Source organism: Salvelinus alpinus, chromosome 24 (assembly GCF_045679555.1).
Source record: "Salvelinus alpinus chromosome 24, SLU_Salpinus.1, whole genome shotgun sequence".
Classification (NCBI taxonomy): Eukaryota; Metazoa; Chordata; class Actinopteri; order Salmoniformes; family Salmonidae; genus Salvelinus; species Salvelinus alpinus.
The window spans coordinates 28,879,907-28,902,677 of NC_092109.1; the positions used below are offsets into that span (position 1 = coordinate 28,879,907).

General features: G+C 42.3%; 1 protein-coding gene across 1 annotated transcript; it reads left to right on the forward strand.

Moving 5' to 3' along the window:
- The first annotated feature begins 583 nt into the window (after positions 1 to 583).
- Positions 584 to 22,563, forward strand: LOC139552492 (uncharacterized). The gene is made up of 5 exons (XM_071364286.1): positions 584 to 866; positions 1,761 to 1,812; positions 12,056 to 14,250; positions 16,422 to 16,727; positions 17,049 to 22,563. Exons 3-5 carry the CDS (start codon positions 12,072 to 12,074, stop codon positions 17,312 to 17,314), a joined length of 2,751 nt encoding a protein of 916 aa, XP_071220387.1. The 5' UTR covers positions 584 to 866; positions 1,761 to 1,812; positions 12,056 to 12,071; the 3' UTR covers positions 17,315 to 22,563.
- Positions 22,564 to 22,771: the final 208 nt, after the last annotated feature.

Sequence of the window (22,771 nt, forward strand, 5' to 3'; positions counted from 1 at the left end):
AAATGTAAAAATTCAATAAACATTCTGTTGTGAATGTGTGGCAAGGTTGCGTTTAAAAAGGCAGCCCAATTTCTGACCCTTTTCCCCCACTAATTGGTCTTTTGACAAATCAGATCACCTTTGAAAAAGATCTAACATGAAAAGATCAATTAGTGGAAAGAAATATCAGAATTGGGCTACCTGTGTAAATGCAGCCTTATAGATACAGTCCTAATGTGTAGGTTATGTAAGCAATAGGATATGTGAAGAGGTTGAACAATGGCTGAAACAACATTCTGTAGTTGTACAACTACAATGAAACAATCGATTTGTATTCAAGCTTTCACTGTTCCATAATTTCACATCCAGTACAACACTGGTTTATAGAATACCTATCACTTTTATCACCAGCTCCCACCCTGTCGAAAGACATAGGAGCCTACCATTTTATACTTCACACTGCTCAAGACGAGGCTTAATTTGCTGGCTGCCTTATCACATTTTACTTGCCATTGGTGTGGAATGATGTCATCCACTGTACAGACCACAGACCCCACCTCCTTACCCCCCCCCCCCCCCCCCCATTTCCTCCAGCAACCTCTGTCTTCCTCTCACGCATAAATCCGAGCGCACATTTACACACGCACAAGCACTGACACTGGTATGGTGTAAGCACTTTTTCTATGTTTTTTAAAATTATTAATAATAGATGGTTAGTGTCGATGGTCCTATATTTTTCTATGTAAGCTTATACCTGCACCGCACACGGATCCGCAAAATATGATAGGTCCTGCAGTGCAAACAAATGTCTGGACAACAACAATGAAAACGTAAGGAATTGTATTACACGGAGAGCATGAAGATAATACGGAATTGTCACTCCTAACGTAAGTAAGTTTATTTTAAACACTTTAGCCAGCATAGCTTGACGAACAAGATGTCATGTCTGATATTAAATCACTCTGATTATTATAGGCTATTGTTGCCACATGATGATCCAGCACTATGGCTATATGTTACACATTTATATGCATATAAGAAACGCCAGTGCGTTTAAATGCCATCCAAATTAGAACAGTGACGTCCTCGAACTAGAATCCCCTTCACTGATACATCGGAAACTTACAATTTTTACGCGACACTACGAATCAAGAGGGATTAAATTCACCTTCATTACTTATTAACCGCCTGGCAGTCTTTGGCTAAATCTCTGCAGTCTTTGCGAAAATACTTTCTATTATTGATCAGGACCAAACATGAGAGTGAAAGTGATACGAGACGATGACGATTCCTTTTCCATGGCCTAATTTGGACTACCAAACCGGGCTATGATGCTGGAGTTGTAGGACATGCAGACTAAGCTATAAGGCCATAGCCATTATTTATTGCACATTATTATTTACCTATTTCTTTGTTGTTGCATGGTTTTCTTATGAATTATTTACATGATATGCGTTTTATATATTATAATTTATTCTTATCTTGGTTTTTTTTATATAGCCCAGGCCTAATAATTCTAGCATAGCCTATATGCGATCAAAGTGCAACCGTAAAACGCCACTCATGGAGATGAGAAGAGACTGCTTCTTATTTCCTGCCAGTGACACACAGAGACCGAGACGGGACCCTGAGCATAATGATGTCTGACGATGCGCGAAATAATTTCACTCTCGTATGATTCCACCTTATTTATGGGATTCATCTGTTATCAGCGGTCAATTTATTAGTGTTCTTTCAACCATGCCTGTTGTTGTTATTATTATTATCCTCTTATTTTGCAGGCGCAGCAGGCCTTTATTTGTCCACAGAAAACCGGGATAAATAGTATTACAGGTAGGTCTGTTTGTGAATGTGTAGAGACATGAAGAAAGGTCACTGAAGGCTTCTAATAGAACCTTACAATTTCAGATAATTTCAGCAGTAGATTGATAATAAGACCCCAAAGATACATACAGTGCCTTGTGAATCTCACATGGTCCTCTACTTCAGAGTCAGAGTAATCATCAGGCCACCTCTTTCACCTTTGTGACATGAGGGGACAGAATTTCAACAGTTTCAAAAAATTTCTAGCCACTCTTTCTATCATTATAACAATAATCACATAATGTATAAAGGATGGACTTCTTTTGCACATCATAATATTTTTATTTAAGCCTAAATTCTAATTCTGTAGCAAAACAATATTTTTTTGCCCTTTATCAAGCCTCCAAATTCAGAACCTCTTTTCCAAAATGTATGAAGACCTACTGGCAGCAATTTTAGATATGGTGACAATAATGGTCAGAATGGGGCAGATGAACAATGATGATAATGATCTCGAGGCATAGCTTCAAGCATTTTCTTAAGTATGTTTTTTAGGTTTGCAATATGTGTTTTTGGTCTGACTGTGCTTAGATAGTATGATTAATACACTGCTACACTGTTTTCATGTACAGTGGGGTCTGAAATTATTGACACCCTTGATAAAGATGACCAGAAATGACTGTATACAATAAACAATTTAAATACTGAGCTATATTGTATGCTAAAGAAATGGGTAAATTATATTATTTTCTACTAATACAGTTGCTCAGAGAAAGAGATTTAGTTTTACAAGTAATAAAAAAAAATCTAAAAACGGTGGGGGTCTAAATGATTGACACCCCTGTATGTTATAAATTCAAATCAAATTTATTTATATAGCCCTTCTTACATCAGCTGATATCTCAAAGTGCTGTACAGAAACCCAGCTTAAAACCCCAAACAGCAAGCAATGAAGGTGTAGAAGCACGGTGGCTAGGAAAAACTCCCTAGAAAGGCCAAAACCTAGGAAGAAACCTAGAGAGAAACCAGGCTATGGGGGGTGGCCAGTCCTCTTCTGGCTGTGCCGGGTGGAGATTATAACAGAACATGGCCAAGATATTCAAATGTTCATAAATGACCCGCATGGTCAAATAATAATAATCACAGTAGTTGTCCGAGGGTGCAGCAAGTCAGCACCTCAGGAGTAAATGTCAGTTGGCTTTTCATAGCCGATCATTAAGAGTACCTCTACCGCTCCTGCTGTCTCTAGAGAGTTGAAAACAGCAGGTCTGGGACAGGTAGCACGTCCGGTGAACAGGTCAGAGTTCCATAGCCGCAGGCAGAACAGTTGAAACTGGAGCAGCAGCACGGCCAGGTGGACTGGGGACAGCAAGGAGTCATCATGCCAGGTAGTCCTGAGGCATGGTCCTAGGGCTCAGGTCCTCCGAGAGAGAGAAAGAAAGAGAGAAAGAGAGAATTAGAGAGAGCATACTTAAATTCACACAGGACACCGGATAAAACAGGAGAAGTACTCCAGATATAACAAACTGACCCTAGCCCCCGACACATAAACTACTGCAGCATAAATATTGGAGGCTGGGACAGGAGGGGTCAGGAGACACTGTGGCCCCATCCGATGATACCCCCGGACAGGGCCAAACAGGAAGGATATAACCCCACCCACTTTGCCAAAGCACAGCCCCCACACCACTAGAGGGATATCTTCAACCACCAACTTACCATCCTGAGACAAGGCCGAGTATAGCCCACAAAGATCTCCGCCACGGCACAGCCCAAGGGGGGGCGCCAACCCAGACAGGAAGATCACGTCAGTGACTCAACCCACTCAAGTGGGTTGACTCAACCCCTCCTAGGGACGGCATGAAAGAGCACCAGTAAACCAGTGACTCAGCCCCTGTAATAGGGTTAGAGGCAGAGAATCCCAGTGGAGAGAGGGGAACCGGCCAGGCAGAGACAGCAAGGGCGGTTCGTTGCTCCAGAGCCTTTCCGTTCACCTTCACACTCCTGGGCCAGACTACACTCAATCATATGACCCACTGAAGAGATGAGTCTTCAGTAAAGACTTAAAAGTTGAGACCGAGTCTGCGTCTCTCACATGGGTAGGCAGACCATTCCATAAAAAGGGAGCTCTATAGGAGAAAGCCCTGCCTCCAGCTGTTTGCTTAGAAATTCTAGGGACAATTAGGAGGCCTGCGTCTTGTGACCGTAGCGTACGTGTAGGTATGTACGGCAGGACCAAATCAGAAAGATAGGTAGGAGCAAGCCCATGTAATGCTTTGTAGGTTAGCAGTAACACCTTGAAATCAGCCCTTGCCTTAACAGGAAGCCAGTGTAGGGAGGCTAGCACTGGAGTAATATGATCAATTTTTTGGGGTTCTAGTCAGGATTCTAGCAGCCGTATTTAGCACTAACTGAAGTTTATTTAGTGCTTTATCCGGGTAGCCGGAAAGTAGAGCATTGCAGTAGTCTAACCTAGAAGTAACAAAAGCATGGATTCATTTTTCTGCATCATTTTTGGACAGAAAGTTTCTGATTTTTGCAATGTTACGTAGATGGAAAAAAGCTGTCCTTGAAACAGTCTTGATATGTTCGTCAAAAGAGAGATCAGGGTCCAGAGTAACGCCGAGGTCCTTCACAGTTTTATTTGAGACGACTTTACAACCATCAAGATTAATTGTCAGATTCAACAGAAGATCTCTTTGTTTCTTGGGACCTAGAACAAGCATCTCTGTTTTGTCCGAGTTTAAAAGTAGAACGTTTGCAGCCATCCACTTCCTTATGTCTGAAACACAGGCTTCTAGCGAGGGCAATTTTGGGGCTTCACCATTGTTTCATTGAAATGTACAGCTGTGTGTCATCCGCATAGCAGTGAAAGTTAACATTATGTTTTCGAATGACATCCCCAAGAGGTAAAATATATAGTGAAAACAATAGTGGTCCTAAAACGGAACCTTGAGGAACACCGAAATGTACAGTTGATTTGTCAGAGGACAAACCATTCACAGAGACAAACTGATATCTGTCCGACAGATAAGATCTAAACCAGGCCAGAACTTGTCCGTGTAGACCAATTTGGGTTTCCAATCTCTCCAAAAGAATGTGGTGATCGATGGTATCAAAAGCCACACGAAGGTCTAGGAGCACGAGGACAGATGCAGAGCCTCGGTCTGACGCCATTAAAAGGTAATTTACCACCTTCACAAGTGCAGTCTCAGTGCTATGATGGGGTCTAAAACCAGACTGAAGCATTTCGCATACATTGTTTGTCTTCAGGAAGGCAACAGCTTTTTCAAAAAAATTTGAGAGGAATGGTCATTCGATATAGGCCGATAGTTTTTTATATTTTCTGGGTCAAGGTTTGGCTTTTTCAAGAGAGGCTTTATTACTGCCACTTTTAGTGAGTTTGGTACACATACGGTGGATAAGGAGCCGTTTATTATGTTCAACATAGGAGGGCCAAGCACAGGAAGCAGCTCTTTCAGTAGTTTAGTTGGAATATGGTCCAGTATGCAGCTTGAAGGTTTAGAGGCCATGATTATTTTCATCATTGTGTCAAGAGATATAGTACTAAAACACTTGAGTGTCTCTCTTGATCCTAGGTCCTGGCAGAGTTGTGCAGACTCAGGACAGCTGAGCTTTGGAGGAATACGCAGATTTAAAGAGGAGTCCGTAATTTGCTTTCTAATGATCATGATCTTTTCCTCAAAGAAGTTCATGAATGTATCACTGCTGAAGTGAAAGCCATCCTCACTTGGGGAATGCTGCATTTTAGTTAGCTTTGCGACAGTATCAAAAATACATTTCGGATTGTTCTTATTTTCCTCAATTAAGTTGGAAAAATAGGATGATCGAGCAGCAGTGAGGGCTCTTCGATACTGCACGGTACTGTCTTTCCAAGCTAGTCGGAAGACTTCCAGTTTGGTGTGGCGCCATTTCCGTTCCAATTTTCTGGAAGCTTGCTTCAGAGCTCGGGTATTTTCTGTATACCAGGGAGCTAGTTTCTTATGACAAATGTTTTTAGTTTTTAGGGGTGCAACTGCATCTAGGGTATTGCGCAAGGTTAAATTGAGTTCCTCAGTTAGGTGGTTAACTAATTTTTGTCCTCTGACGTCCTTGGGTAGGCAGAGGGAGTCTGGAAGGACATCAAGGAATCTTTGTGTTTATAGCACGACGTTTGATGCTCCTTGGTTGGGGTCTGAGCAGATTATTTGTTGCGATTGCAAACGTAATAAAATGGTGGTCCGATAGTCCAGGATTATGAGGAAAAACATTAAGATCTACAACATTTATTCCATGGGACAAAACTAGGTCCAGAGTATGACTGTGACAGTGAGTAGGTCCAGAGACACTGAGTCGATGATGGCTCCGAAAGCCCTTTGGTCTGTGGACCTTTCCATGTCAATATTAAAATCACCAAAAATGTGAATATTATCTGCTATGACTACAAGGTCCGATAGGAATTCAGGGAACTCAGTGAGGAACGCTGTATATGGCCCAGGAGGCCTGTAAAAAGTAGCTATAAAAAGTGATTGAGTAGGCTGCATAGATTTCATGACTAGAAGCTCAAAAGACGAAAACGTCTTTTTGGGGGGGAAATTGAAATTTGCTATCGTAAATGTTAGCAACACCTCCGCCTTTGCGGGATGCACGGGGGATATGGTCACTAGTGTAACCAGGAGGTGAGGCCTCATTTAACACAGTAAATTCATCAGGCTTAAGCCATGTTTCAGTCAGGCCAATCACATCAAGATTATGATCAGTGATTAGTTCATTGACTATAACTGCCTTTGAAGTGAGGGATCTAACATTAAGTAGCCCTATTTTGAGATGTGAGGTATCACGATCTCTTTCAATAATGGCAGGAATAGAGGAGGTCTTTATCCTAGTGAGATTGCTAAGGCGAACACCGCCATGTTTAGTTTTGCCCAACCTAGGTCGAGGCACAGACACGGTCTCAATGCCTTTCAATACTTCACCTTGCAAGGATACGACACTGATACCTTTTAGAAAATGTGTTGCAGAACACATTTGAAGGGATTTTAGACCATTCCTCCATCCAGAATCCATCCAGATATTTGATATCCTTCTTCATCTGCGCTTATGGACTGTCTTCTCATTCTAACCACAGGTTTTCAATGGTTTTCAAGTCCGGAGTCTGAAATGGCTAATGCAAAATGTTGATTTTGTGGTCAATTAACAATTTCTTTGTGGATTTTGATGTGTGCTTGGGGTTATTGTCTTTCTGGAAGATCCACTTGCAGCCAAGTTTCAGCCTCCTGGCAGAGGCAACCAGGTTTTAGGCTAAAATATTCTGGTATTGGGTAAAGTTAATTTGACCTTAACAAGGGCCCCAGGACCAGTGAAAGCAAAATAGCCCCATAACATCAAAGATCCACCACTATATTTTACAGTATGTATGGGGTTATTTTCTACTCATCCATTCCCATTTCAATGCCAAACCCACCACTGGTGTGTGCATGGCCAAAGCGCTATATTTTAATGTGATCTGATCAAAGCATCAGTGCCAATGCTGTTTGGCAAACTCCAGGGGCCTCATTCATCAAAGGTGCGTGCGCACAACAAAAATACTCTAAACCTTGCATGCACCAGTTTTCTCGCAAAGGTTGGTATTTATCCATTTCGAACTTGACGGGAAAGTGTGCGTATTTTCACAAATGTCAAACTATGCATGCGCACAACTTCTAGAAGGTTGATCCACTGTATTGCAAGCAAATATGCTTATTGTTTGTTTGGGGAAATGGGAGGTGTTGGATGCTTTTATTATAAGCCTAAATCATAATCATATTACAGGACCCCACTGGGCACAGATGTCAGTTCAACTCATTTGGTTGAGTTATCAACTAACGTGAATTCAACGTGAAATCAACTAAACATTTTACCATATCAATGGATTTAAGTTAAAAGTTTGGTGAAAAAAATACAAAATTCCCTTACGTTGATGACTTTTTGGAAACCCAATCAGTTTTCCACATTGAGTCAATGTCATCACATTGAATTGACATTGAAATGACGTGGAAACAACATAGATTAAACCATTTTTTTGCCCAGTGGGACATGTCTCTCCTTTTCTGACAGAACTGGTTTAAATTATTCATGCTACACAACAAATTGTAGGCTACCATTTATCAATCGCTCATTCAATTGCCAAGCATGCTCGAAATTAAGTAGCTTTGACAGTGTGTGACAGTATGGATAGGCTACAGTATTGCTGTGCGATAGAGCGCAACATCATAGGCTAGCCTATTTCATTTCAGAGCCTATACCAAGGAAGGAGATAGAAGCAAAATCATGTATTGATAAACAAAATATTGAACATCAGTTTGTCTTTTGCATAGAAGTGTGGGCTGTAGCATTTACTTTTAATTTGTTCGAAAGGACAAGCAATCTTTCACAATGCACGACCAGTGTTTGTCACTCATTAGGCAGCATGCATTTTTAGTTTAGAAAAGTCACTGCAGAGTTCTGCCCACACATCTACAGAAATGTTATAAAATGTTCCATTGCGCTTTCTTTTAGGAGCTGTCATGGCCCAGTTCCAACATCTCCAAACCATACAGCAAATGAGGGTGTTTTTGTTACCATAAAATATTAATGGAGGGCGTTTTCCAGGCGGGGTTTTAGCACTCATTCACGACTGCACAAATATAATATTGCCCTGATTTATCAATGAAAACATGCGTATATGTTCCATCCACAGTTTGATAAATCCCAATAATTTGTGGCGCACGCAAATCCTAGAATCTCCACGTACAGCAGAATTTAGTAAGAAACGGTTGATAAATGAGGCCCCACCCACTGGGCACAGACGTCAATTCAACATCTATTCCACATTGGTTGAACGTAATTTAATTGAAATTACATAAAAACAACTTTGATTCAACTAGTGTTTGCCCTGTGGGAGGGCATTTACATTTGTTGGATGACGTGAAAATACGACAGCATCATGATTGGTCACAAAATCCAAATTTTGCAACGACCGTCTCCGGACATGAAAACCTGTGGTTTTAAATTGAAGAGGGCAGATGAAGGATATCAAGGATCTGGAAGTATTCTGTATTGAGGAATGGTCTACGATCCTTCCAAATGTGTTCTCCAACTCATCAAACATTTTAGAAAAAGTCTCAGTGCCATTATGCTTGCAGGGTGAGCTATTGAAAACAGGGGTGTCAGTAATTTTGACCCCAACTTTTTTGAGAAAAAAAGTATTACATGTTAAACAAAATCTGTTTCTCTGAGCAATTGTATTAGTATATTTGAATTATTTATTTTAAACAGTCTGCTCATCTTTATCAAGGATGAATATAATTTCGGAACACACTGTATGTGCTGATGAGGTGTTTACAATGTGTGATCAGAGTGATGTTGACTTCCACCATGACAAAACTGGGTCAATGTAACCCCCACCCCCTCCACCACAGGCTACAAAGCCAAGGCTGAAAAAGGAAAAAAGATGAGGATACCATCACCAAGCTCTGTGCGTTGATGTATGCATGTGGAAATGCAAGCATGGTGTGCTTTGTCTATGGGTTGGTGTGCGTGTTGCGTGGGTGTGAATACGTCCTCAGTGCCTTTTTGACATGTTTCTTCCTCCCCTCTAGTCTGTAGTCTACCCTGTCACATCATATTCTGTCTCTTTATATCTCTGTCCTCCCATCTCTCTATTTCTCTCCCAAGCTCTCCCTCTGTATTCTTTTCTCCTCTTTCTCTCTCTCTCTCTCTCTCTCTCTCTCTCTCTCTCTCTCTCTCTCTCTCTCTCTCTCTCTCTCTCTCTCTCTCTCTCTCTCTCTCTCTCTATTTTTTCATAGTAAATAGGGGTTAGTAGATGACAAAAGCAAAGTCGTTACTACAAATGAGAATTAGGCATCAATTGACCCCATGTTTTTATTTAAAGGGTAGAAAAAAATGACAATGAAAATAATACAATATCTAAAGCTTTGCCCAGAATTCCCTCTCTGCTCCAGTCTTTATTCAAGTATTTCATGACGAAGTGCTTATTTATAGGTTACGTACATCGATGGTCAGTCAGTGCCTCAGGCAGTTACAGCTGGCTCTCTAGTTTGCTGTGCTATGGCAAAGGGCCTTTTCTAACAGGGAGACATTTGGTTCTACTCCATGTCTCCCACCATTCTCTTGACCTAACTTAAATTTCACCAAAACATTTCACCAAAATGTTCTTAAAACAAATCAAATAAATCAAATCAAATCAAATGTTATTTGTCACATGCACCGAATACTGACGCAAGCAGTAAAATTACATTTAAAAAACAGATTCAAAAAATACGTTATGGAACAGCGGGGATTGTGAAGCAACACAAACATTGGCACAGACACACACACACACACACACACACACACACACACACACACACACACACACACACACACACACACACACACACACACACACACACACACACACACACACACACACACACACACACACACACACACACACACACACGATAACATACGCACTATACATACACATGGATTTAGTACTGTAGATATGTGGTAGTGGTGGAGTAGGGGCCTGAGGGCACACAGTGTGTTGTGAAATCTGTGAATGTAATGTAATGTTTTAAAATTGTGTAAACTGCCTTAATTTTGCTGTACCCCAGGAAGAGTAGCTTCTGCTTTGGTAGCAGCTAATGGGGATGCATAATACATACAAATACAAATACAACAGGTGTAGACCTTACAGTGAAATGCTTACATACAAGCCCTTAACCAACAATGCAGTTTTAAGAAAAATAAGTGTTAAGAAAGTATTAACTAAAATAAACTGAAGGGGGAAAAAAATAATAATAAAAAATAATGAAACAGTTGTGTCTGCCATGTTTTGGCAAAATCATAAAGGCTGTATTTTGGTCTTTTTGTTTTGATTTCCTTCCTGTGTGTTTTTGCTGTATATTTTTTCCAATCTAACGGTGACTAACAGAAATATGCTTCACATATTCTTCTGGGTGTTCATCACGGTGGTCGGCAGCAGAAGTCAAGTAACAGTCATGTGTGTGTTCTTCTTGAATTCGAACTCTGCAACAATTAAAATTAATAGGCTTTATTATGCATTATCTATACAGGGTTATAAACTGGGTGGTTCCAGCCCTGAATGCTGCTTGGCTGACAGCCGTGGTATATCAGAGCGTATACCACGGGTATGACAAAACAGTTATTTTTACTGCTCTAATTATGTTGGTAACCAGTTTATAATAGCAATAAGGTACCTCAGAGGTTTGTTATATATGGCCAATATACCACGGCTAAGGGCTGTATCCAGGCACTCCACGTTGTGTCTTGGTATATTGGCCATATACCACACCCCCTCTGGCCTTATTGCGTAAATAACACATGTAAATATCTTGTGTACTAGGTATGTATACACAGACTGTTTAATAGTATTTCCCAAAGTGTTGTTTTTTTCAAGCAAAAGTGTCCATAACTCCATACCTAGTCTGTTGTGAGGTAGTTACATGGTTATTTCACTGGTCATTACTCTGGTGTAGGACCGATGTGATGTAAATATGTCTCCGAATTCAAAAAATCTGATGATGTTGATGATGAAACCACAGTGTTGTGGAAGCTACTCTGAAAATATAGTTTCAAGATATAATTTAAAGATACCAATTCCTTCACACTGGAAGAAGTTCAGCTACACTACAGCTACCCTTAAGAAACCTATGTATAGTTTACTGAACTAAGGTTACTTTGAAAAAGTAGTTCACTATATCGAAACTACTTTGTGATAAATGATCATATCTAATTCTGAAATGTCATAGACTACAAATTGCAGAACAGATTACTAAAATGTTAACAGAATGTGCAATTTAGCCTATTAAAAACAAAAACTATGTTTCAGGTGAGAATTAGGCTGGTTTGATGCTGAAAAAGAAAGTAAATTCTTGCCTACTTCACCCATATTTTCTTTTCTTTTTGCAAAAAAAGTAGTGTAGTTCCACTAATTTGTTACATCGCTACATGGCAAAAAAAAGTAGTGTAGTTCCACTAATTTGTTACATCGCTACATGGCAAAAAAAAGTAACGAACTACTGAAAACACTACCAAGATTTCAATTTAGTTTAATACCACCAAGCTACTGTAAAATGTAGTTAAATTACTAGTTGAATTACATGTAGTTTACTACTCCCCAACACTGTGATACCAAAAGTCATTTAAAAAATCTGTGACCTTAATTTGATAGTACAATCTTAACATTGTTTCTCTGTTTCTTTCTCCCTCTCTCTCACACACGCAGCTTTGTGTAGACCCAGATGCCTCCACTCCCTATTGGCGAGCGCATAGTGGTTATTCAGCGCCCTAAAAACTTGGCCCTACGTGGGCCCTCCCCACAGACCACACCACAGCCTCACTCCCATATAACAGCCCTCAGCAACAAACCTCTCTCCCGCCCTTCTCATCCCCACCCTCCTCAGTCCCACCCTAATCCTCCCTCCCCGAATTCACTGTCTTTGGAATGCAAGAGCAGATCATCATCCCATCTGCAGAAAACCAAGGGCAACAAGGCCATCGTGTCAGAGGGTGTCAGACACACCGCTAGCCACTGTCACAGCAACGGGACCGTGACTCTTAGCCCTAGACCCCACCAACACACACACACCATCGACATCAAGTTATCCGTGAACAAAGGAACAAAAGGACAAGGGCACAGCAACACTTTAGGTCGCAGTGGGAGTGTGAAGGTGGGCAAAAAAAGGGTCTCGTTGTGCTTGGATCCCGGATACGGGGAGAGAAAGGCTGGGGGAACATCAGGGAAGCCTGGAGGAACAGTGCAGCAACTCCAAAACCACCCACAGAACCAGATCAAGGCCTCACTAGGCAGTCACCATCAGAATCATCTGGCTGTGTCCCCAGGAGGGGTTCTAGAATTTGTCCCAGCCCAGAGACAGCAGTCCAAGTCCAGAAGAGAGAAGGCGCAGGACGCAGCTTCCAAAGCCTGCTCTGCCAGCTTCCCCCCCAGAGGTGCCCGGGAGGTGCCCTGCGTGGGTAACAAAGAGAATTCCAAACTGGGACCTGTCCATGAAAACCCCAACGCCCACAGCGTGCCCCGCCACCACAACTCTGTTCCTGTTCCCCATGCCTCCGTCCTAAACTCCCATTACCCTGCTTCCCCTCCCTCCCACCAGCCCTGTGCTTCTACCTCGTTCCAGCAACCCCTCAACCAGCCCCATCCATCCCGTGGCAGGGACCATCGCCCTCAGATCCTCCACGGCCTACCCCTCTCCCCCTGTTCCTCCCGTGGAGTTTTCCCCAGCCCAGACCACACCTGTACCATCGACTTCTCCCATCCCTTCAGCTGTGGCTGCTGGAAGCTGGTCCGCTGCAGGGGGGCCAGGGGACGTTCTGCTGGCTGTCAGGGGGGTGGGGGGAGTCCGTCTTCTTCTTTTTCCTGCGCCCACGGCCACGGGGTTGGAGGGGTGAACCACAGAGGGTGCTCAGCAATGGGTTTAAGAACTCTGGGGGGATGTTTGTCCACAGCCTCCACCACCAACACCTCATCCTCCAACAGCACTGTGTCGGACTGCCGGACGGGCTTGCTCAGACCCCTGCGATGTGCCTCCTGCTCCGGGGAGGCTGGCGCCTTTGAGAGTCCTGCTGCATTCCGCAAAAAACTGGTGGGGGGATGCCTGCCCTGTACCCCACTATCCTCCTCAGCCCCGCTGCGAGCCTTACAGAGTTGTGTGAGTGGCTGCAACCCCAAAGCCGGTCAGGGCGGCAGCTCTACCTGCAGTTATTGTAGCAGCGACCCCATAGTGGTGACCTTCAACCCCCACCGGGGCAGAAAGCCCCCCGGGATGGGGAGGGGTATAGTGTCAGGGCACCCCATGGGGTTATTCCCCGCCGATGACGATGATTACAGTGTGCGCACAATCTGGCCCGAGGAGCTGGCGAAGAAGATGACCAGGTCTAAAACTCAACAGAACCACCAGAGCTGTGCCGGGATGGGGATGGGAATGGGGAAGACATGTGCCGGTCAGAATCAGAACAGCAGCAACGGAACCAGCCCTGTTATCCTGGACTGTAAGAACCTTTTGGAGTTCACCCGGAATCAGATAACAGACCACGCTGGCCGCCGCCGGCTTCAGCAGGGCAAGATGGCCGTTCTGGATTTCATTGGGTCTGGGTCTGGGCCTGGGCGAGATCCAGGCCGGGACTCGCTGAAGAGGCTCTGGAAGAAAGGTGGGGAGACAGGGATGGTGGATGGCATGGGGCAGGAAGACGATATGGCATACCCTCGCACCCCCTCCTCCCGCTCCCCCTCTCCCCAATCCCCTTCTTCCTTCTCAACAGCACCGTCAGTTCCCAGCACTCTCCTCAAACCCAAACCAAGACATAGAGATGCAGAGGGACGACATTCCCTCCCCTCCGCCCCGTCCCTCCACCTGGTCCTAAAGTCAGTCAACAGAGAGCAGGACGAGGAGAACGGCAGAGGTAAGGATGTCATACACACTTTTTTTGTTTCAGTCTTTTAGTTTATACTACATGACCAAAAGTATGTGGACACCTGCTCGTCAAACATCTCATTCCAAAATCATGGAATGATTTGGTCCCCCCCTTTGTTGGTATAATAGCCTCCACTCTTCTGGGAAGACTTTCCACTAGATGTTGGAACATTGCTGCGGGGACTTGCTTCCATTCAGCGACAAGAGCATTTGTGAGATCGGGCACTGATGTTGGGCAATTAGGCCTGACTTGCATTCGGCGTTCCAATTAATCTCAAAGGTGTTCGATGGGGTTGAGGTCAGGGCTCTGTGCAGGCCAGTCAAGTTCTTCCATATCGATCTCGACAAATCATTTCTGTATGGACCTCACTTTGTGCATGGGGGGATTGTCATGCTGAAACAGGAAAGGACCTTCTCCAAACTGTTGCCATAAAGTTGGAAGCACAGAATCGTCTAGAATGTGATTGTATGCTGTTGAGTTAATATTTCCCTAAGGGGCCGAGCCCGAACCATGAAAAACATCCCCAGACCATTATTCCTTCTAGTTGGTCCTATGCATTGGGGCAGGTAGCGTTCTCCTGGCATCCACCAAACCCAGATTTGTCTGTCAGACTGCCAGATGGTGAAGCATGATTCATCACTCCAGCGAACGCATTTCCACTGCTCCAGAGTCCAATGGTGGCGAGCTTTACACCACTCCAGCGGACGGTTGGCATTGCGTATGGTGATCTTCGGCTTGTATGCGGCTGCTCGGCCATGGAAACCCATTTTATGAAGCCCCCGGTGTACAGTTATTGTACTGACGTTGCTTCCAAAGGCAGTTTGGAACTCGGTAGTGAGTGTTGCAACCGAGGACAGACGATTTTTACGCACTGCGTGCTTTAGCACTCGGCGGTCCCATTCTGTGAGCTTGTGTGGCCTACCACTTCGCAGCTCAGTTGTTGTTGCTCCTAGACGTTTCCACTTCACAATAACAGCACTTACAGTTGACCAGGGCAGCTCTAGCAAGGCAGAAATCTGACGAACTGACTTGTTGGAAAGGTGGCATCCTATGACAGTGCCACGTTGAAAGTCACTGAGCTATTCAGTAAGGCCATTCTACTGCCAATGTTTGTCTATGGAGATTGCATGGCTGTGTGCTCAATTGAATACACCTGTCAGCAATGGGTCTGGCTGAAATAGCTGAATACACTCATTTGAAGGGGTGTCCACACACTTTTGTACATATTGTGTACTTCTGATGGTTTTGGACTGTTGAAAGTTATGGACACTTAGATAGTTTCAGTAAAAAAAATCCCCAATGGATAAACCAGCTTTCATGTCTGACTGCAGAAATTACCATTTGTTTCAGTAAATCTCTTTCCTCCTATTCTCATTACTGTCTCTTTCTTCTACCTTTTCCCTGCTTCCCTTTCTTTTAAATCCCCTGCCTTTCCCTGCCTATCTCTATTTATATGTTACCGTGTTCTAACATGTTGGTGATTTAAGAGGAACCCGGGGATAATGACTGTTAATTATAGCCTAGGCTCTGGAGAAAAAAGAGACAGAGAAGAGAGAAATGGAGAAGAGCGCTGATAAGAGGGGGAGATTAGAATAGCTGAATTAATGTTATTTTTTCCTAAGGGAAATGGTGTCACTGACGCTGAACCCTGTCAGTGGGAGATTGAGCTGTTCTCATTTAAATGATGAAGACCCAAAAAGCTATAATGTATTCTCTATTCTTAATAGTTAACTCCAGCCTCCTCCGACTCCATTAAGTGAGTGCAGGAGGTGTTGATGACATACAGTATAGAATGAAGAGAGTAGTTTCAGACATCTTTTCATGTCTGTACCTTTCCCTCTTCCTGTTAGGAGAATATGTATGAAATGATGTAAGCATTTGAGCAATTCCTCAGAGCTGCATACTTCTTTGCTCTGCGTGTGTAAAGTGAACGCCAATGATACTCATGCTCAAACAAGAACTATAAATTAGATCAATTGTACACTTTCATTGTCTCTCCTTCATTCACACATCTCTTCATAACTCTTTCTGGCTCCAATGCTTGATCTATGTTGGTATGCTTCAGGGTGAATGCATGTCAGCCAGTGATCCAAATAAAATAAAATTGTCCTTTCTAACAGCAATCTCTCACTGTGTTGTGTTGTCCTCTCCTATCCCAGTGCACCTCACTCTGCCGCTCTCCTCCTCGCTCCCGGCTTCCCTGTCAGATGAGAGTGGGATGACCCCTGACGTGGAGAATGCGGTGGTCAGCCCCATCCTGCCGTTCCTTTTCCTGGGCAACGAGAGGGACGCCCAAGACCTGGACCTACTGCTGCGTCTCAACATCGGCTACGTGGTCAACGTCACCACACACCTGCCCCTCTACCACCTCGGCTCCAGCCTGATACACTACAAACGGCTGCCGGCTACCGACAACAGCAAGCAGAACCTGCGTCAGTACTTTGAAGAGGTGTTTGAGTTCATTGGTGAGTTGAACAATATTTACTTTCATGTTCTACGGCACTCTCTATCCCCATTCTTGTCTTTCAGTCTTTTTCTCTCTGAGCTTAGAATCTTTGACACTTTAAGTATTTTAACAGTGAGATAAGGTAAGGATCATGATGATTCATATGTTAAGTTTTTCCTTTGATCTCAATCTCCTATTTCAACGTTTTTGACTGGGGAGACAGTTAGGGAGCTATAAATGGATCAAACGGGAAGATGGGAGAACTGGAGAGTTAGATCCAGAAAAAGCTGTGTAGTTGATGAATTTCAGCGATCTGATAGCCACCTCCATTTATTCACAGAGGAGGCTCACCAGAGTGGGCGTGGAGTGTTGGTTCACTGTCAAGCAGGCGTGTCCCGCTCGGCAACCATCGTCATCGCCTACCTGATGAAGCACACCCTGATGACCATGACGGATGCCTACAAGTACGTGCGGGGCCGTCGTCCTGTGGTGTCTCCTAACCTCAACTTCATGGGTCAGCTACTGGAGTTTGAGAGGGACCTCAATTCCGGGGTCACTCCTCGCATCCTGACCCCCAAACTCAGCGGCCTGGAGACCCAGGTCTGAGAGTGGGAGACTGATTAGAGGGACAGAATGGAGGGATGGAGAAAACCCGCATTGGGCGAGCCATAGTTTTGTGAAGGAGAAATGAAAGGTAGAATGATGAAGAAGGGAACGCTGATTAACAGATTGTCCCTATTGGCATAGATGATGAATTGATGATTGAAATAGTGCACTTCTATAGATTATGGGAGAAATAATTTGATTGGTTATTTTATAAATAGTCTAATTTCTGGCCAACCTGATCCTCATCCAATACCATTTGTAATTTTAACCATTTTTATATAATGCTTAGATATTTGGCAGATAGGGGGGCAGGTAGCCTAGCGGTTAAGAGCGTTGGGCCAGTAACCGAAAGGTCGCCGTTTAGAATCCCAGAGCCGACTCAGTGAAAAATATGCTGATGTGCTCTTGAGCAAGGAGCTTAACCCTAATTTCTCCTGTAAGTCACACTGGATAAGAGCATCTGCTATATGACTTAAACATGTAAATATTATCTCCCATGATCCACTGTAATCAGATGACTCATTTGATGCTTGTGGTTTATAGCATTACAGAAGCTAATGAAGTGCAATGAGTCCTGGTCTGACACAAGACCATTTACAAAATCAATAATGCATGCAGAACCAGAATAGAAACAATTATAGTGACACCCCACCATTAAACTATGATAACGCCCCTATACATAGCTCCAGAAAGGTCATTCCAATGCATTTTACCCATCAAAATGTTTGGTCCTTTAAAATATTGCCTCTCAACTGAAGTGACACAGTCCCAGAGGACAGCTGATCTTGCCATATTGTTGGTTTAGTTCTGTCTTTCCTAACTGGATTGTAAATGTCAATGTCATTTTTTTTATTACTCTTGTGAGAATTGTTCAATATAGCATTGTGTGACTGGTGGAGGAGTGAGCGGATTTAATTGTGCCAATTCTTAGAGAAATGGGGTGAAATCAGAAACCTACAACACTGTGGATGAAACCAGAGCTGGTGTCAATAGAAGGATGGTCAAGAGCCGCAGCAACGATACACAGGCAACGTTGAACAGATTCGGCAGACTGTTATTGAACTGGACTTAGTCATGGATCTATCCATGTTGTCTTTCCAACAGACAATGGTTGGAAAGATAGAAGAAGATGAACCCACTCTTAGAAAGAAGGGTTCCAAAAGGGTTCTTTAGCTGTCCCCCCCTCCACCCTTTTTGGTTCCAGGTAAAACCCTTTTTGCTTCTAGGTAGAACCCTTTTGGGTTCCATGTAGAACCCAAAAGGGTTCTACCCGGAACCAAAAGGGTTCTACCTGCAACCAAAAAGGGGTTTTCAAAGGATTATCCTATGGGGACAGCCGAAGAACCCTTTAAGGTTCCAGATAGCAGGTTTATTTCTAAGAGCGTACATAGGTGTGTGCTTAAATTAAGACAAAACTGCACCAAGATGTTCTTTGAGTGTCCTCCTCGTTTCTGGAATATTTTGCCTGTACATGTTTACCATTACAGAGTATTTATTTTTTATTTATATGTTTTGTCATTTATTTTGCATTGTTTGTCACTGCTTAAATTCAACTTAAAAAATATACATTCTATACATATGTGTTAAAATGTAACATGAATTACTGAGAAGGAAGTCAAGACAACAGAGGGAATATAGAAAATACTCTTGATCATTTCTCGCAATTGTGAAACATACACTAGTAATGAAAATCAGACTTGAAAGATGAGACAGAAAGGCAGCAGAGAGACAATCCTTGTCAACGTTTCCATTTCATCCATGGCCTAAATATTTTTATTTATTTTTTAAGTTGTATTTTTAGACCAGTTTATTGATTTATATTGAATTAATTAAATCCAGTGATTGCCAAACTGAGGACTTTTGAGGTCCACAGCCAAACTATTTGGTTGTGTATGAAAATGTAATACAAAGTTGAACTATCCTATTGTTTAGATAGTATCCATGTTTCAAAGTTCAACAATCCTAATCTTTTGATAGTATCCATGCCTTTATCTGCCTTGTCTGTCTTCCTGTTTATCTGCTCATCTATCTTTATCTATCCATTCATGCATCCATCCTGGTCTTCAGTTCATTAGTTCTTCCTGATTCGTTTATTTCCTCAAGCTGTTTTCAGCTATACCATGTTTCTGTATACCAGGGCTCTCCAACACTGTTCCTAGAGAGATACCCTCCTGTAGGTTTTCGCTCCAACCCCAGTTGTAACTAACCGGATTCAGCTTATCAACCAGCTAATTATTGGAATCAGGTGCGCTAGATTCGGGTTGTAGCGAAAACCTACCGGATGGTAGCTCTCTAGGAACAGGGTTGGAGAGCCCAGCTGTATACCATGTTATACAGTGCTCAGGATAACAGAAAGGGGCAATCCTTTGTAGCAGACTTAAAATGATGCCCCTTTTACTCTTATCTTCTGACGTGACGCCTTATCCCTTCTTTAGCCCTACAGTGTCTGCTCTGTACTCCTATCTGCCTCTATAGGTTTGAATCTCTTTTACTACAATACTATGCATTGTTCTTTTAGAAATATTGATTTAATCCGTGAAAACGATAACAAAGCTTTATCATTGAGTACACTGTGAATCCCACTCTTCCTGCATATTGGTTATAGTTCTCAGCCTTGGTCCTTAAGGTTAGACCCATCCTTGTATTTAATATGGAGGGTTGTTAAGTTGCCCATGAGTTCCTGTCTATCTGACTATGCCTTGGTTCCTTTTCACAAATTTTACATTTACTGATCATTATTGCAAATTATGATCTATTAAGGTGCTGTTATGTATGACATGTGGACATAGATTATATTAACGATCTCTTGGTGTTCACACACACTTGTCTGATTATTTGACCCCTATACTGTAGATGGTTGTTTAATTTGATTTAGGTGCAGAAAGACCTAGTTCGTCCCCAACCTCAAGACATAACAAAGGGTTCAGTTTGATGAGGGTGCTCTGTGATTGGCTAGACAAAACCTAGCTCATGGGTAGGTGTTGCTGCTGTAAGACACACCAGAACAACAATATGTGTATTTAAAACTTGAACTTTTGTACTTGGGATTATGGCTTTCATATAAGTGTTCTATAGGATAAAGAGGTTCAACCTGAATCAGTTTATGCCATAAGTGTTTTGCTATAAAACCATAATTTCCCTCAACACATTTTGGTCGAAAAACTGCCAGTAGCCCTTTTTCCAAATTTATAAACACATTTAGGTAAGAAATGCAAGAAATCTGAAATCTTAAAACCAAGAATGCCTTTGGTTAAGCTGTGTATAGTTTGGTCTTCCAAAGCAATGTAACATCCATTCATATTCATTTTGCAGTTAAATAGTTTGGTCTCTAAATACGTAATTGATTCTGGGATTGTTTTCCCTGCCAACTTCGTAATGATGTGTTGATCTATATTTTTTCTACATTTCTTTTTGTTCATGGTGTACACACATTTGTGTGTACGTGCATCTGAGTGAGTTCTTGACTGTGGATCTCTGTAAATGGTTCATCAGTGCTTCTTCCAGTCATCTTACCTTTACCAGGTATTTCCGAAACAATGACCTCCAGCTGCGCTTAGTCTTGCTCTGTATTATTCAATCACTCACCAGACCTCACTAAAGGTGTGCTGTGTGTCAACACGCCATACTCCACTGTGACCTCCACAATGAGTTTCTCTTCCTGCAGTTCTTTTAAGTTAATCTGAATTACATCTTTCTAATGGGATCTATTGTGAATGAGCCTTGTCAAAGAGATGCAGGGCTTACGCAAAGCAGGCATTCACACAATTTAGAAGCTCCCCTGAGGTAAAATGATTAGTCATACATTAGATAAAGGAAAGAAAAGCTGTATAGACGTCACTTTAATCTCTGATTGCTTCTTGAACATTTTCCCTGTTGTTCACGCAACGCAAAGGACTTAATACCGAATTTGTCATGTGATGAGTAAAGACTGTTCCATTTGTAGTTTGCACATGAAAAGAAGCAAACAATTTAAACAAAGATCTGTTGTATGATTTCCTTGGAACTTGTTGTAAATCTGTGAATTTATGATTTGTGTGATTTTACATCTATTCATGTATGTATTGAAGGCTTGTTTTCTACTGTTCTCTTATTTCCTGTTCCAAATATTGACATCAAGGATGATGCTGATAACCGTCTGATGGACAGATGACAAATTAGAGACATCCTCCTTTATTAATGAGGAGGGTAAGAACTGTCCATAAGATGTGGGGAAACTATCAGAACTGTTCTGTAGTGTTCTCACCCTGTTGCTCTGCTTCCTTGGGAGATCAAAAGGTCAGTTCCGACAGCCTCTGATGACTCTGCTGTAACACTCTCACTTTGTCCAACCCGTTGAACAATTGATTCTCATGAACAGATAATACTATTTTCATATTGTAGTAATGGGTCCCCTTCCCTGTGTGTACAGTTTTATCTTCCTGGAACTTTGATCAGTGATCTTTGTATGGAGTGCAATGTGATTAATATGATGCTGCTTTGTTAGGCAGGCGTGATCAGAGCATCACATTCAGCTGATGGAAAGTGGTGAATTTTACTAAGAACGACTGATACGATCTGGACATGCATGTTCTCAACCCTGCTTATATTTCCTCTGATCAATCCAGACTGCAGTGTACCTGCTCAATGCCACGGTGCATGAGAAAGGATGTAGCATGAGGTAGCCTAGCGGTTAAAAGCATTGGGCCAGTAACCGAAAGGTCGCTAGATGAAAAAACAAGATGAAAAATCTATGTGTGTGCCCTTGAGCAAGGAACTTAACTCTAATTTCTCCTGTAAGTTGCTCTACATAAGAGCATCCACTAAATGACTAAAATGTAAATGTGTTGATCTATATCAGTATTACCGTGTGCACACGCATACAAACTGTATGGTTTTCATCCTGTTCGTAATTGATGGCTCAGGGGGAGAATCTTTATGTTTGAGAACATTCGTCTGTCCTACAACTTACTGTGATAAAGAAACTGTGATATTGCTGTTCAGCGACAATAATAATCAGTGATGTTAATACCAACAATATTAATGGTTGATTACAGGATTACAATGCTGAATGTTATGAGAACCATCTACCCATTGTATATGAAGGACAAGTAAAAGGGAGAGGATAATGATTCTGCAGCCATGATTGCACTCCAAAACATGTGCAGGACAAAAACAGATAGCTGGAATATAAAATCATCCACTGTGTATCATTTCTGGAAAATATGAAAAACCAGAACCGTTTATTGGAATACATTTTTTTTTACATCAAACCATGTGAATCTGTTGTAACAATACTTTCTAGTATGACTTTTTATGTATGAATGGCACACACATGAAAAATCCATATCTATACTGAACAAAAATATAAACGCAACATGCAACAATTTCAACTATTTTACTGAGTTACAGTTCATATAAGGCAATCAGTCAATTTAAATTAATTAATTAGGCCCTAATCTATGGATTTCACATGACTAG